At 42.2% G+C, this 17,460-nt stretch overlaps 1 protein-coding gene across 4 annotated transcripts in view; it reads right to left on the bottom strand.

Annotated features, from left to right (window-relative positions):
- The window catches only part of LOC111264161 (uncharacterized), a 134,627-nt gene that overhangs the window by 10,895 nt on the left and 106,272 nt on the right, over positions 1–17,460 (bottom strand). The window contains exon 2 of one of the 4 annotated variants that reach the window (XM_086969965.1): positions 1,840–1,983. The exons of the other annotated variants lie outside the window; for them this stretch is intronic. Coding sequence (XP_086826091.1) covers positions 1,840–1,983 — 144 coding nt within the window. The remainder of the gene's footprint in view (positions 1–1,839; positions 1,984–17,460) is intronic. 4 annotated transcript variants of the gene reach the window in all.

The raw sequence follows: 17,460 nt of genomic DNA, 5'->3' as shown, positions 1-17,460 counted from the left end.
GCCAGCGTCCTAGAACTGTGCAGCTTTTATTTACTTATTTTATTAAACCACCAGAAAACAACAAAAACTTATGAACTTTTTCATAAGATCTATTCTTGTGAATTTTTTGACTAACAGAGCGGCATTTCCATGCCATATTTTCTGGCCACTATTAACCTTTAGCCAATACACTCACTGTTTCACTACGTGAATCTGATTGCATCACTGGAGTTATTCAGTAAACTCGTTCGAGTAAACCGTTCCTGGATGGTAATCGTCGGTTTCGTAAACAGAATAATTTCTTTATCTATGCGAAGCAGTAAAAAAAGAAACGGCATTTCATAGCATACGACAAGGCAATGCTAGGTCAACATCTTACTTCCTTATCATGTCCGCCTCTATAAGTACACGTGGACCGCTAGGGTGTGCAATATGCCGCATGTGTAGGTCGTCCACAATTCCTGTTCTATATATTGATTCCTATCAATGCATGCGTGGGGTTCTACTACAAACTACTCCTCTGCCATAGCAGACTATTCTTTGAGTGAAGTAGCGGCTGTTTTGCGTGACCAGGGAAATGCACTGTGCCCTGCCTGGCTCTGCTTCACAGCCAGCGACTACAATAACAGAAAAAATCAAATTGTATTTGATAAGAGTTCACAAAGTATGCCCAGCAATCCATCTGAGCTTGTTAAGTTGACATTGTTCCTCCCATCATTGTAATAATGGGCATTTGTGAAGCAGAAAAGGTGTCCAACATAATCTTTGCCTGTTTTTTTTTTGACCTCTCACTTGTCCGGGAGCGAAGCGGTCTATTCGTGGGTCGGTAGACAACATCACGAATGGATTTGTTCGACTTGGCTGACTGGAAACAGCTGGTGGCGATTGATTTTGCTTTTATGCACTGTTTGTTAACCTCCTTTACTTCGACAATGAAAATGTCGAGCCCATTGCCAACATGATAACGTTTAGCCGTGCCCCACGTCCACGCCTACGATTCACATACCCCTTGGTGAGCCTTCAGGCTGCTGCACACACCGATTTTCCTTGTACTATTATTTTTATTGTAATTACTTTCCTTTCGAATATTTGTGCAGTCAATGGTTGTGGTGCTGATGGCGATGCCGGGGTGGGTAGTTTCGCGTGCAATAGAAATACTGAAAATGATGATAATCATTTGCTTTTGCCGGCTACCGGTAGCATATGGAAACTAAAGGGTACAGAGGTCATGTATCGACTAGTTAGTAGCCATTGTAAAGACAACGTTGCATGGAAATGTTGGAAATGATAGAAGTTCAATGTACTAGTATTGCTGAGACAAAAAACCTACTACTCGCGGTTAGCCATGTTGGAATATTTATGAGACATTCACTGCAAGAGCCGCAAACTTACCGACAACATTTTCAGTGACATTGGTGAAACGTTCTCAATGTGTATAGAAGGGTGGGGGCGACAGGGGTCATCTGTTTTTCTTTGTGAAAATCAGTGCTCTAAAACATTTGTTAACGTTCTGATATGTATGTACGCTTCTGTGTGTCGCACAACTGAGATATCTGTAACGGGTGCAAAATCTATACGGGGAAAAAAGTACTTCGAATTGAATGTTTCTAGTTGTACGTCCGTCCGGTTTTGCCGTTGAACGTTGCCAGGGACGGTGAACCTGTGGCGCGAAATGACGTGCCTTTACACCCGACATTGACTTCCAAATATAAACATTTAACTAAAATCAAAGTTACAAATAGGTTGCTGTGACTTTAATTGTGACGATGGAAAGCCCGAAGAAAGCCATTTTGTATGGATTTCTTCGGGCTTGTATGGATGGAAGATATATGAAAATTATATGAGTCGTATTTATACTACATTTTGTTGTTGTGTCGAGAACGTCATTGAGGCCTGGGGCGAACATCCGGCTCGGTGGTAACTTCGCTGGGATGGGACCACCCTGACGACGGTACGGCGTCTGCATTCTGATCTCAGAAAACTTCCTTATCGAGAAAATCGCACCTTAAAAAAAGTTAGACTAGTTTTGTATTAAGAGTTCTTTATTCGCTCACCCTACTCACTTCAGCACAGCTGCTAGAAACTTGTAGAATGTGGATTAATGCTTAGAAGAAAAAATACTCTTCTGAAAATTGACAGTGTCGCGCTACGGTTTGTTTGTACCAAAGCAACGATTTGAGATGAAGAAAAGCTGGCGAATCAATTCACCGTTGCGGAGACCCATTTACGTCGTCGTGAAGGTCAACAAATAGCGCCGCGGAACATAACTATTGGTTCTGTGTTATAGGCTAATGGCATAGTTTGCTTCTCAATTATTTTATATGCAAGTAACTGTTACGGTTCATCAGCAAAACATTGACATCAAGACCACACGTCTTCTAAGTGTATAAAATCCTTTGTTGAATCTACTCAAAAGATCCTTCTTAAGGCCCGCCGACCCCCTTCGAAACAACCCCTCCGTCAGCGACAGGTCTGTTTCGAATCAGTTCGTATAAATTATAACGTGAATACAGGGCAAGGACGTACTATTAGCAAATGACCCGTAGAAAGAATACACCGTTGAGGAAATAATACACTATTGATTTCTTCTGTCACGCTGCCGGCTTTCGGCTAAGCCAGTGCCTCCCATCAACATTCTAGTAACACAATGGTGGTAACCGTGGTGGCACTGATGATGATTTCATACAAAAATAGATCTACTACCCTCAAAATAAATCAATGCATGCTACTTTGATATTTATTTCCTTGGAGCGAGAACAATTACAGCTTTGGTTGCCGAGCCGTTATATTATAACGGTTGCCCCCATAGCCCGCTCCCTCATCGTACATTGCCCGTTTGTTTAGGCGATTTAACCGTTAAGAAGGATTGGGCAAACTTATTCTGGCTGAAATACTTGCTCAACTGGCATTTATCCCATTCATATGTCTTTCTCTGTTTCAGATTCTGTTGTCTTCTGTCAGTTATTTTTCCTCACCCGTTTATCTGCTGCTTCAGGACCGCTGGGTGTTCATTCATGCAGCAATCAGTAGTCGAAAAGAAGTTTAGATACACAACTAACGAGGGTAAGTAACTGGCGTAGAGACAAATAACACTGACTGCTCCCTCAAGTTGTTGACAGACCGAAACAATACAGCTATTTATGTTAATCGTTATCGTTTTCTCAACCGATTCGGTCTATTAGCTGATGAAGACCGAAGCGTGCCGACGGCGTCCGGCGCTACCTCTAATACGCCGTCTCAAAATGGATCAGTCCGTCTGTGTTTGTGCGTACTCAGGGTAATCATATAATACATCGCGACGATGACTTTCGACATCACCACTATTACTACCTCTATAATACTGCTGGCGTCGCGATGAGACCAAAAAAAATCCCGACTGTCGAGTACCGGACGCTTTCCTTTTCCTCATGACGAGACAACGACGGTATCCAGTGGACGATACGATACTTATACAAGCGACAAAATCAACATGGCCAGCTCGAAGTATACTTAACACGTGCACATTTGAAGACGAACATGTCACTGAAGTCACTCGGTGATTATCTATTATGCATTGTATGACGCTAGTGAAGTGTACACATTGTCGATTTGTTCGAAAAGCTCGCTTTTCTGCCTTTTTTCAAGAAGCGCTAGATTGGTGCAAGAGCCAGTTATGGTGGCATACACTAACCGCTATTACGTGATTGATAGCGTAAATCTCTATAAGTAATAAAACGAACAAATAAGCATTTTCGTAAAAATAGCTACGGCTAGCAACCCCATTACTGCCGTTGAGCTTATAGTAAATATAACACAACTATACTTTTTCGCCATGGTCGAACCGGAAACGTCAAACGCTTTCGGGTACTAGCCAACTTTCTAAACTTTTTGACAGAGGGGCATCACCTCTCGATTCTAACTTTTAGCCCACGACCTCAGTTACGAAGACTAGATGATTTTCTTCGGCTACGGCATTACCACATCATCAGCAAGCATAACTTTAATCGGAAGACATCACTTATAGGCATAATTTTGAAATATACTTATCGTCTATTATGTGACTATTGTATAGCCAGTGCTGGTTTCATCGTCAAATGAAAGTTATTTATTTATAGCGACTTGATGATAGTCTTCAGTGCTCACCCTTCACAGTCGATGCGACAGACGCGGCGTGCCGTATGCCCTGCCTCAGCCACTATGATTAATGATCGTATCGTTACGTCCAGCTGAGACAATATTATATAGCAACAGAAGGAAATCGATATATATATGCATGTATAAATATTGATTTAATAGTAGGTAATCGTGACACGGGCGTTATTCTCTTCCGACGGCTACAAATAAATATTTCAGTTACAGAACATCCGCTGGATCCTTGCGGAACATAACAGAATACGCTGAATTGATGTTGCAGACAGCGCAGGCGCACGTACATGCGAACGACTACCTGTTGTGCATCTATACCTGCTGTATGTGGACGATCTTGTAACATCAGCGAATAGCAAACATAAACAAAAGTCAACAATTTACAGGGTGTACATATCGCGTGCACCAATTGGGACATGTCAGTTTTTTTATACTAGTGGTCGTTTGAACGATAGGTTCCCTCTCTAATAAAAAAAAAAATATGATTTATTCAGATTTAACTGTCAGATAAGGAATCGGCTGTAGAATATTGCCGCACAGTTTTAGATAAGTCGATAAAAAAAAAAACTTGAAAACCTTTTTTGTAACGAAATACACTTAATGCATAACAGATGTCTAAATTTGATTTATTTGTGTATCCTCATACATGAGTAATTGTTGCGATCTGTCCGACTTTATATTGATAGTTACCCCTATCAGGAGTGGGCCCCTAGAGCTTCACGGTAATAACGCTAAGTGGTCTACCCATACCCATACCCATAGGCTGATCGAATGTCGATCCTAAATGATAGATCAGTTAACAGAAACTGCACATTTGAGACATATTTTTCAACTATATTCTTCCAAAGATAGATGAAAAATGGCAAAACAAGGCGCCCATCTCCTATATGACACGAGTTAAGTCACTGCCGAGAGGCATCACGGAAAGAACTCTTATTCACACATACAGTACATACATAGTAAAACAAAAAGAAAAACGTTTTACACCATCGATGCCTTGCTATAACCGCATACAGCAGCATATATTTATATACACATAAAAATTTTTGATATCCGAATGAGATAATCTGAAACAAGCGCTATTGCCGCGGCGCGCTTTATTTGCCCGTTGTCGGGACCGAATGAGACTATCTGACGATACGAAATACCCAATCGCCTGATCAGTACAACGTTAAAATTTCAGTCAATTCTGTTGCTGTTCTTGGGCTATAGTGATTCCAGCCAGAATCACTATCGCCAATTCCACCGGCCCACGCCATCGAAACTGTCGTCTTATCTTTGTTTTGCAGCTTGTCGTGTCCATACGCAATGGTCGCAAGAATACGCCGTTCTTTCAGAGCGAACGTTGTTGTCGCAACTGGGGCTATACATATATAAATTAACGATGATTTTATTATACTCTACTAGCATTTTTTTTTTGTTTGTTGACAGATTGCTCACTACGATAACAGACCGAAGTACTTAGCTTGAGTGGGCGCCTACTATTTATGGTTTCGTATGTAGCGTTTGCCGTTGTCATCAGGGTACATGTAGCGCTAATCGTGATCAAACGGACACAAACTGTGATGTTTATTATTTTCCCCGTATATACCTACGAAAGCTTTCATTCGGCATATTTACATATACACATATTTCTTAGCAGAAACTTAACATCAACCTCAGGATCGGCCTCGACTGTGCGATCGCGACGCACGAAGTAATGTCCAGAAACTGAAACACGATTTGGGTGCATGCGCCGCGATTAGTCTGTGTCATTTGGGCGATGTGTTGTTCTCCACACGTTTACTATTTACGTGTTTCTTCGATTTCCCGTTGCTGTGGCAGTCGTTGATACTGTTACCGCTACTTTCTTCCCTGTCTGATTTCGTTCCCCATGTGTGCATGATTTTTTACCGAGACATTTAGTATCCATCATCCGTGTCGCATGCTTCATTATGGCGGACGTCAGCATCTTTGTGGTCAACAATTTTAGCAGAACGACGACAGGAATAACAATATCAATAGCGCTAATATACAAGGCAAAAAATGAGCAGAGTTTGTCCATACGAGTGCAGTCAGCTAGGATGGCATAGCAGAATACAGCATCACCATCTTCAATCTCTTCGTTATCTTCATGACGCCTCGATAGCCGCTTTGCAAGTAGGAGACACGATCGCACTGTCCATGACGAGGGGACGCGTCATTTCCTATAGCCGTTGCACTATGGTATGTCACATGTCCCATTTTGACATGGCATAAAAACCTATTTGTGCATACAGAGATACTCGTTTTAGTATCGCTATCTGACTCGTAACCGACTATGTTTAACGCTGTGGACGTTCTAATTGTATTTCAATTCGGTCTGCTGCTTGTCCATTTCATTTTTACCGTAAAGCAAATTGTGGTATAAGTAAATTACTAGAAAGAACGCTTCTTTGCCTTAGTCATCCCTAAGTGGTCTTGGTCGAAACAGCCAAGATTGAAAATATGTCGATATTTTGCATCGTTCCATACACAAGGACTTGGCGCAAACAATCAATTCCGCTATTACATCTAACGAACACTAGCGCGACTAGGGACCATGTTTGCCTAGAACAAAATCCTCCAAGAAACTAATTAATCGTCGATTTATAAATAGACCATTGATTTGTCCAGCCAATACGTGAGCTTCCGACCTCAATAGGCCTTACAGATGTGTTTACACCTTTTTTTCACCACTGACTTCATACTAAGACGTCGTAGACGAAAGTCTTTACAACAAATAAGTCACTTGTATCGCTCTAAAACGACAGTATCATTATATGTTTTGTAATACATGTGCTACCTGCCTGTGAGTACTCCTGTGAAACTTATAATGAAAATGACGCTTTTTAAAAGTCAAAAAGAAAAAAGCACACTTGGAGAAGAAAAGCCGACTTGAAGATGATTTTCATTGAACCTAGTAGCCGTTGCCTTTCTGCATTTCTAGATAGTCGTAATCACGGTGATCAATCATCATTCGAGTCTAAATGAAACGATCCTGACACACATCACCGCCGAAGCTGAATTGGATCATCGTACCACACTAATCGCGCATTCTACCCCATACCAGAGTCACGGACAAATAGTAAGACACATAAATGAAATCAACAAGGGATACGATATAAATCTTCATATTCTGTAGATTCGCTACATCCATACGTAATGCTCCTGAAGTGACATCCTATTAAACAATCACTATCTAACGCAGACAAAATCGATGCGCGCAATACCCTCAAACGCCATTCATTTATATATTCAAAAAAAGTTGCCCCGGGGCCGCCGTCGGAGTTAGAAAGGTGATATGGGACTGGTGCCCTAGGTCACATTTAATGCGCGTATACCGTTTTGCTCAGCAGCGTTTGATATAGCAACTGCTATCACTGGCGCCGTCCCCGAAAACAACAGCAAACCGACAAGAACACTGTTTTGCCAACGGAGTGTATGGCAGGGGCCTTATAAACTGATAGTAGCACCTGCGGCAGCTGTGTCAACGTCGTACCTCACGCAGGTAAATAATGGACAGATATCTTTGACAATTCTTGTTAGCTGAGGCACCACCACAGCCGGCGTATCAAGATGGACGCACAGCTACTTATTTTTCTAGTTCAACTTTTCTATCCCTTTCGGTCACGTCGCCGGTACCGTCAATGGTAATGGCGATAATTGCAGTGGTCATGGCGGCCGGCGGCAGTAGCAGTAACACGAGAAACGAAAACCATCGACAACAATGTTAATTGCATGCAATCACTTGTCGGACCAATCGACCGAGTATAGCCATGAAATAACTATCATTGTATATGTTCGCGCGTATTTCCCTGTTCATTTTGTTATTATGTCATGTAGCTGATAACACGCTTTCGGTCTATGGCCGACCCTCGACCTGAAATATTTAATAGCTCTCGGCTTTCGAGTTTCTTAAACACTACGTAGCGGAACATAGCACGTTGAAAATCCTACGCGGATCGTCTGTTCACAGGAAGTCTTATCTCGGCCGGGTCGGCGCCAGCTCACGAAAGTACTAATTAACGAACGTCATTTGTAGATCAGTGCGGAAAAGGTGGCAGGGTCTGAGTGAAAAGCCAAAAAGCAGATACGGCGTTGAAAACAGCTCAAAACGCGAGCAAGTTACAGTTGACTCGCTGCGTCAGTTTTCTTTCTATCCACGCTTCAGATACCTTCGTCCTGTCGCTTCGGCTCTATCACGAAGTCAAGAAGAGAGAAGATGTCGGAGAAACTGCAGAAAAACCTGAAACAGCACCTGAAACAGAACTAGGGTTACTATTGGTAACAGTGATGTAAGTTCCAATTCGATTATCGAACAAAGAAAGGCTGATTTTCTTTTCTTTGCACACAAGTTATCGGGGGCTTCATCTCATCCTAAGCCAAACAGCTTAGTCCGACTGTGGTGAACTGCCGTCATAGCGTGCAGGAGCATTGTGAAGAACGAGGCGTTTGAATAGTTTCGCTTTACCCTCGGCGAAATTTCCTTTTATGGATAGTCCCTCATTGATTTCTTGACCTGCGCCCCAAATTACACACTGTATAAATCTAGTTGCAGCGTTACTACTCCGATCGTCATCTGTATAATCGTTTATAACAAATTACGTGCCATCGACCAAATGTGACAGACTGTGATAGAATGTAAAGACGATGTGTAAAGGAAAATTAGACTGATAGACCGTTAAGCGGATGAAGGACGGGAGAAGAATATCAAACTATTACACGTTTTTGCTAAACGATTTGATTGTAAATTAACACAATTGATGCTGCTTTCTCATCTTCATAATCTGATAGCAGTATGTGGGCCGCGGCAACATCGAGTAAAAGTCACAATAAGATGCCTAGACTCTCCTATCTTGTTCGTTGTATATATAGATGATAAACTCTCTTTCATATATATGTATATAATAGAAAAGTCCCCTCGACACAAGGCGTGAAATTCAGCCAAGCCGTATTTAAATACCGGATGACTCCCGTCAAACATAGAATATCTTTAAAGTTCTTAACGTTTCATTTGACCGGCCGATTGACTATTATTGCCGCTAGCACAACGGCACGCGCTCTGACCAGACTGTCATTGGTCCCGTTCGGTAGCGGTCGAGGCGACCATCTGTCAAAATCACTAAGAACAAAGCGCATATTTTTATAGTTGTCATGTTATAATACCAAGCGCAAAATATGCTTCATACGGATGACTGACCTGTGAAGCCTGTTTACTCACCAAAAAAGTGTCGAAGAATTCGCTGACGAAGACGCGTGCGAAGTTTTCGCGATCGTGTGCCACTGTGGGGCGGCCCTTTCGGGACCGTGTTATACCTACCGCCAAAGGGATTGACTGCAGCTCACATTTCTGTCTGCCAGTCGTTAGAAGAATCAGCCGTCACCCCCCAATTCCTTTATCGCTGTTTGCTGGCGCCGGGGCTTGACGTGCTAATCATGTTAGGTGACTCATGTCAAAACAGAAAAACTTCTTCATTTCAATAAACCCTGAGAAACATCAATGTCTGAGATATGTCAGTTATCAAAGTGCTATCGATATGTGTCAAAAAGTAATGTGTTCGTTCTTATCTATTGTATAGAAGAACATTAGTAAATTTAATGGTTTCAAGATAGCATACATCTGTCGAAACGATGAAACCCTACCAATTTTTCAAAAATATAATACTATGAGTTCATGAGGTTAGCTAATTAGGTGAAACATAATTAAATTCCAAATCTAAGTACACTTTTTGAAGTAAACAACTTTGAGTCGCAACAGTATCAGCGGCCTGTGACACTGAAGTCCACTGTTCCATTACTACGGGGAACGGTTTTCAAGTTTCACCGAGTTTGCATCGACCTATATTTTCTCTGAACATGTGTAATTTCATAAAGAATAATGAAAATAAAGTAGATGTTGCAAACACATCGCAGCAATTTTTGGATCCCTTCGCTCTGAGCGGACATACGCTACTCAGAGGTTACCTGTACACATAAATATAGCTTAACGGTGATCTGCTTTTGTTCATAGGCATACAATCGAACATCATGGTCGTACCCACTAATTCCAATCTCGTGGATTCTGCTCGCGTGAAATACTCCACAAGCTCGAAATTGTAAAAGCAGTAAATCTTACACAAGAGAACGTTGCTATGACCAGTGTTATGAGTTCACATTTGAGAACGCCGCTTCACAGCCGCCTATAATGAGTAGGCTACACGAAACTTTGTGCTCTGCTTTTTTTGATGCCCATTCCAGGCGTTTGGTTCCTGCTAATGCGTGGACAAATGGATTTATAACGAGTAACGCTATGACGATATCGACGTACTCTAACAACAGCTGTACCGTAACCCGACATGTATTCAATTATAAAGATCGATTCCGACTGATGCTGTTGGCGTCACATAATCTACATTTGCCCCTTCCTTATGTGGTTACGACTCTATCGTTACCATAGCCTCCATAGTCAAGACAGTCACCATTAGCTCGTGCACGTCACAGGTCGCGGTCGTCTGCAGTTTCTAGAGCTGCAGATCAACTGAAAAGCGTTCGAAAGTTTAGTCAGTCTACCTCTCTTAAGGGCTACTACCGAAACCTAGTACTTCGTATATTCCCTCACAAATTGGCTCGTCCACGCCATACAGTTTGTCTTGTTCTTTTACTTCTGTGTTCCTAATTCATTGGGACTTGTCAGCCTTCTGTCTCCCACCACCGTATTAAGTAGCGAAACACTGAAGGTGCTCTAGCGGAAGCTAGTGGTCGAGATGCCAATGATGTTGGCGGCTGAAGATGGCAGGAGAAGTGCTACACTTACCCTAATTATAGATGCACCCAATGCGTTGGCGTGGTGCATGCGCCTCAGTAAAGAACCGAGGCCCAACGCAGGGCAAGATTTTCGAGGGTACGATGTCGACGGCGTCGGGGCTAAGGCCGACTCTAGAAAACCGAGCGGCTTTACGTATTCGGTACCTACTTCAACTTCGTTCCGCCAAACCCTATCCGGCCCTAGCCTAGCCAAAACTTACAACTTAAAGTTTACAACGCAGACTCAGCCAACGAGCGCCTACGGCAGCAGGCCGACATGTTCCACACACTCAACAAACATGCACATGCATGTTCCTACGCGCTAGCGGATTTTTACACAGGGCAGACAGCGTAATCGATTCGCCATCTGCCTTATTCATTCATCCGTTTTCTTAATTCCTTAGTTAAATGGTTCATTTTACCTAAGCACGTGCATTTGTATGAACGCACGCGTCTTGCTCATTTTGCGTGTGTCGCCTCAAACACGTGAGGGCGGTAAATAATATGGTTCCGTCAAGCACCTAGAGCTGGGCTGTCACGCAAAGCAGAAAGTTTGGCTGGCCGCAAACTTCCCGGTCTGAACCTGCCCCTGCAGGATTTCGGTCCGCCTTTACGTTCTTTCCCTATTGCTTGAAGCTGCTATCTAAGCTATACGAGAAAACGATGATCCAAGTGATTAACTCATACTGACTAGCATATTAAGTAGTAAAAGCCAATTTAACTCTCGACAAACGGTCACAAGTTGCCGCTATTTGCAACGTTATCGCCCATGCACTGCCTCTGCTCTGAAGAGGGGAACTGGCTGGAAGGGGATAACGATACCGCAAGCTACTTCGGTTACCTGAACCGATGTCATTGCCACGAAAAAGGATATTTGAATTTGACGTACATTCTGTTTACGCGCCCGTATGCCTGACTGCGGTTATAATGGAGGCTCGCGAGAAAATTCCTCGGGAGATGGTGCATCAACGGTGTCTGAACGATCAGGAAAGAAAGCACCTATCTTGTGTATTCATCCATATGGAAGGAAGGGAACACATACGCTGAACACTAGTACGCTGCAAACGTGGTTGTGGCGGGGGCGGTGGCAACGACACCAGTGAAAGCAGTTGCAGCTAGCGAGATGCGTCAGCTCCAGTCGTCATGAGTTGCACAGCCGCGGCCCAAATTAACAAGGGGCATCGTAATGAGAAAATGACAGAACCTTCACTGTTTAAACTGTTCCCCTTTTGACATAGAGGGCGCAACAAGGTGAACAGACAGACCTGTCAACCTAATCAAGAATACTGCTCTTAACAGCACCAGGTTGGACGAACATATGTAAGGCAGGTTTGTTTTTCGAAATGTGACAATATTTCAGTATTGAATTTACCCTACAAGTTCAGAATTGCATATCCAGGATAATACCTGTTTGGCTAAGATGCGCCAAATTTACCAAGTTGGTTATACAAGCAACCTGCAGGTGTTGAGAGGGTAAACTATGCTTGCAGAATGTGAAGTATTTTGAAATGCGATTAAACAGTTGTAACTGAGTAATGATAGTACGTTAATTTTCACGGGTAAAAGCCGGTGAAGTCTTGTGCTAATCCTAGCCAGCAAACGTACACGTATAGATCTACCAAAAAATATATGCAGCATGTTTTTAGCCACAAAGATTCCTCCAAATGTATTGGTATTATCTATATAAATAACAGCATATACTTCCAACCGACAACTACTTCTCAAAGTAACTAGTTCAGTAAAAACAAACCTAGGAGGGCAGAGTTACTCTTCACAGCCTACTAAGGACCTTAACAAGGATGGAGAGACTACAGATAGAGGACGATATAGAGATAGATCAGGACTTAAAACCAAGTCAACTAGGTCTGCCAAGGCGTTGGCCACCACTTAGTTCGTCAATCTTCCGCAACGGTCGCCTTCTAACCTGGCAGTTTTTCTCCTAGCGGCGAACGTACGTGGAGGTAATAAGACGGAGAGGATGCCCTAGGGAAAGTAACGTCATCACTCTCAGGGCAAGTAAAGTCCAGAGAGGGTCTAGCTATATACATCCGTAGACATGATGATTAGGGAAGTGAGTGATGTCATGACAAAGCGTCAAGAAGGCGGCTATCTACCAAATCCAGCAGAGCTATGCAAAATACAGATAGCAAAAGACATACGCTGTGATTACAGAGTAACTATATCGTTACAAAAATGAATGAAAAACGCGTAATAGGCCAGTTTCGCTATTGATTTAAATTAAATTGCATAGGACTTAACTACTAGTGAAGTGGAACCCTTTATTATAAATAGTCATCAATCTGCACACATCGATCTGCACGCGTTGCTAAATAAAAGGTATGTATACCTATCGGCATAGTGAAACTAAAAGTAGATTTAAACGGTTCGTATTGAGTTAAATACCTTTGAATATTGTTTAAGTTAATCAACAGAAAGAATTCTAATTAATCATGCGATAATCTATAAAAAAATAAGTTGATTAAGTTTAGAGAGGGTATCTCGAGGCATAAGATGTGTGCCATTCACACAGACAGTAACCCGCCTGCCCTTCAATGCCGACGAAGTTAAAAAGGACTGTTTAATTGACAGGGTATGCAAAATTGTTTCGGCAATGCTTTTTCCGATAACAAATTTCATCCGTTTAGTATTTCTGGTTCAAAATCTCTTAAATTACATAATCAAATCAAAAACCCTTGGTTTTTAGCCATTGGACGGAGCCTATTTTGCAACTGTTTACGGCTGTATACTTATGATACACCCATTATTACAGTAGATTTGACTATAATGGTCATTAGTGCTCCAGACGCTGAACGTCCAGAGAGAAGTGGATCTTACAACAGATTGTTGAAATGCCGTGCAATGGACGAGAAACTAAGCTAAACCTATGAATGAGCATGCGTCTTGCGCGGTTGCTGGACTTCTTGCGAAGAAGTCCGCGATCGTAGATATACGGCCGTTCACAGGCATCAAAACACTCCACCATTCACCGTTGGCAAAGGGACGTTAAGCGACAAAATTTGCTGGTCAATCACGTTGATGATTGCTAACAGTGATGAAACAGAGCTCATTTGGCCGCTGTACATTCAGACGGCCATTTGCAAATGTTTAAATGGTGGATAACAATAGAAAAATCGAGCGGGCTTCTGCGATTCTGATTTGTATTGCATTCATATCCATGTTCTTTTTCAATAAACGTACAATAAAAAAAATACAAATTGTGAATGTATGTGACGTAATAGAAATAGTAGCCGAAAATCAACGAATGTAGTAAAATAAATTGCATTGGCTCAACTGACAGGTCCAGATGTGGCCGTGCTTCTTGAAGAAATATTTAAAGTACTATTACGAGTTTCCAGAGCTGCTTTTAGGTAGTACATTTATTATTAGCAAACCCCAAAATATGTCTAGCCTAACCCGCAGAGCAGAAATTGAGAGTTGCACCCTAAGTAATAGGTAAACGCGTCTACTAGCGTGCCCAATATTCAATCATCGTATGTATTATATTTGTTATCTAGTTTATTAATAGTGACACGGATTGGACGTCAAACAATAAACCCTGGGTTTCTAAAAAAACATACGTTCCTTTGCCAGAAATCTTTACGAGGCTCTCGTGCCTTTTACCAATACTCTCGTATTAGCTCTCCCTGTAATCCAGCAAGAATACGGCTGTCTTGGTTGTGCAATGTGTGCGCACTGCGTCTTCATTTACTGATATACGGTGGCAATTAAGTTGTTGGCTAACCAGGAAATCCGTTCGCGACTGGAGCTCAGATGAAACAATATGTCGGTACACTATGCGAGCGATATATGTATATAGTGATATAAAACGCATGCATCTTGCAACAAGACGAGAGGTCCTGCGATCTTGTTTTTTTTTGTTACATTGCGACTCAAGAAGATGAGGATTCTTAAATAACATATAGTAACGGATCTTGGTGTAACGTTTCTCACAAGCGCTTAGTAATTCCTCATGGTACAAACAATAATGCATTTCTTAAGTTTATCCTGAGTCCTCTTATTAATAAACTTGTGTTATGCAATTTTGTGCGTTTAGCTATTTTCTGTTCTAGGCGAGCTCAAAACTTTTAAGCATCTAGTTTAAGTTACCTAAAGTTGCGGTCCATATTCAATGCCAAGCCACGATAGTTTCCTCGGATTTCTTCGAGTGCTTACACTTATCGCTTCTTCATCAATAGGAATCTAGGTGGAATGATCGAGCCCACGTACTGGATCTGTGTAACTTACTGGGTAATAACTTACTGGGTAACTGTGAAGATGCTGCGAGCAAAATCTTTGCTATTTACGTCACCTTAAAGAGTCGTAACAATGTTGTCGCTGAATTTTTTTTATTACAAAGAGAAAGGTGGAACAAAGCTAAGGGACCTAGTGTTGATAGCGTCTAGTAACTAATGAATAGTAATTTCCAGATTTCAATACTATTTTATTACAAAACTCATTACTGCCCACCAGAATCTTGTCCGTTGTTTACTGCAACCACCACAAAATGTTATCTAACCGAAAAAATGCACAGTTAGATCAATCAGGATCGATGTAAATTCAATGTGATCTGACTTGCAGAGGCGCACCAAGTTTTAGGACAACAAATATAGCTTTCGTTCGTAATCAGCGAAACCTAAGAATGCAACACATTACTATTAGTATCAATGCATAAATCACATCAAAAAAGAGGGACAGTTTAAAGCCGGGTTAGCTCACTCGTCAAAGTTTGTTAAGATAATCTTTGCTACTAGCTGCCCATCTCACTTCTCTCTTTTTCTCAGTGATCATTTATTTGCTGCTGCGTCGTTCCCCATCGACGCGACATCGCTGCATCCCACACCCGTTTCAACCCGTTTCCTTTGCCTGAACGTTCACTGCCAGATTTCTTTCGAGTTGAGCCTTCACTGCGATGCGAGCCTGTCGGGAGCGAAGGAGAAGTCGTCCAGTGCGCGCCGCTTGTTGTCCGCCCACGACAACGAAAAATGACGCTGATTGCAGTGATGTCGGCACTGCTCTGCGATGGATGTAGCGAGAAGACGTTTTTGACGTTGCGCTGTCATTGTCATCATCGTCGTCAGACACCGTCTACATACAGGAATATCATGCGACAGCAACAGTGAAAGCGAATCCCAGCGGTCACGACAGCGTTTTTGATAATCCACTATGCGCAACGCGTCGTGTGTGCATCATCCGAACCCGTGTCGGCGGAAGACTGGGATGAAATATACGTTTTGACAACAACCACGATCCGTTGAGACCCAGTTAGACACACAGAGCCGTGTACGCCATATTCATATAGAAGCATGAACAACTGGTCCCGATCACCATATGGTTGATCACCATCAACAGTCTGAAATCGTCCTTTTGTGCCCTTTACCGTTGTTACAATTGAGAGTGGGGTATGAAGACTTGAGCCGAAGTTGGCGGCGCTGAAGCCGTCGGATAAACGAGGTCAAGAGTGACGACTCAGCCGTGTATTCTCTTGCCAGTGGCTTTCTCCAGCTGGCGGCTGTTTGCTGGGTGTCACAATGTAACAACATCGTAACAATATCGCCCATCACCTGTTTAGAGATGTATGCATACGTACGTAAAATTCTAAATTCGTCGAATCATAGAACTAGGGTGACAACTAGGGAAACATAGGAAAAAAAAAGTAGATTATGCTTCATATTAGCCTCAACATCTCTCTAGTTGTGCAGCACGTCTGAGTTAGTTGACAACATCTGAGCCCTAGTTGGTACTATGAATTGTTTTCTCCCACATTTGAATCTACAATTCCTTTTCAGGCATTTTGTTTTTTTTTTCTAAAAATCATTTAATTTGCATTATTATATTATGACTTCTTTGGAACTAGCACTAGCACGTAAGGCGTCGTGATACCCTGGTTTTCCGTCATAGTCTTATTTCATCCTCTGACAAGAAGAGGCGATAGCTTCTAGGCGACTGCTAACGCTGAACTTGGCAGCTAATGATAGCTGGTCTACGACGAAATTTGCGCTGGTCGGCGCATCCACACTTTTGACAGCGTGTCTCTTTCTGCCTGTAGTTGCAGCTGAGACTGCATAACCTGTCTGTCACTTCGTCTGTATCTCACTGTGTCTTCGCAGTGAAAATGCCAAGGGGATCCCTTTTTCCTTAGCCGTTCGTCGTTTGTAGGAAAACGTTCGTTCAGTAGCAAGCCAAGTACATATTTATTATACGATTATATAGCAAAACTTACTTTAGCGCAAGACGTTTATTACTGGTATTGCCTAGTGACTCTCATAACCGTGCATAATATATTATATTCAGATGATCCACTAAACTAAGTCCTTTATTCAACATGGCTTTCAAGGGAAACCGAGCATGGAGTTCATGCGCTGTCAAAAAATCGTGTGCTGATGCGATACATTGCTCATCTCATAGGGAAGTTGATATTAGCTGTTGTAATATAGTGGCTGTCGAAGCATTTTTCGACATTGTACTCCCGAACCAAACCAAACAAGAGCTGAGAGGTAATAGTAATCAATGTCTCGAAATTACACGTCGACGGCACCAGCCCAGCAAACTTAAACATACTTTCTCATGCTATTA

This window comes from Varroa jacobsoni, unplaced genomic scaffold, assembly GCF_002532875.2.
Source record: "Varroa jacobsoni isolate VJ856 unplaced genomic scaffold, vjacob_1.0 scaffold_824, whole genome shotgun sequence".
Taxonomy (NCBI): domain Eukaryota; kingdom Metazoa; phylum Arthropoda; class Arachnida; order Mesostigmata; family Varroidae; genus Varroa; species Varroa jacobsoni.
This window is presented reverse-complemented; position numbering and strand designations above follow the sequence as displayed.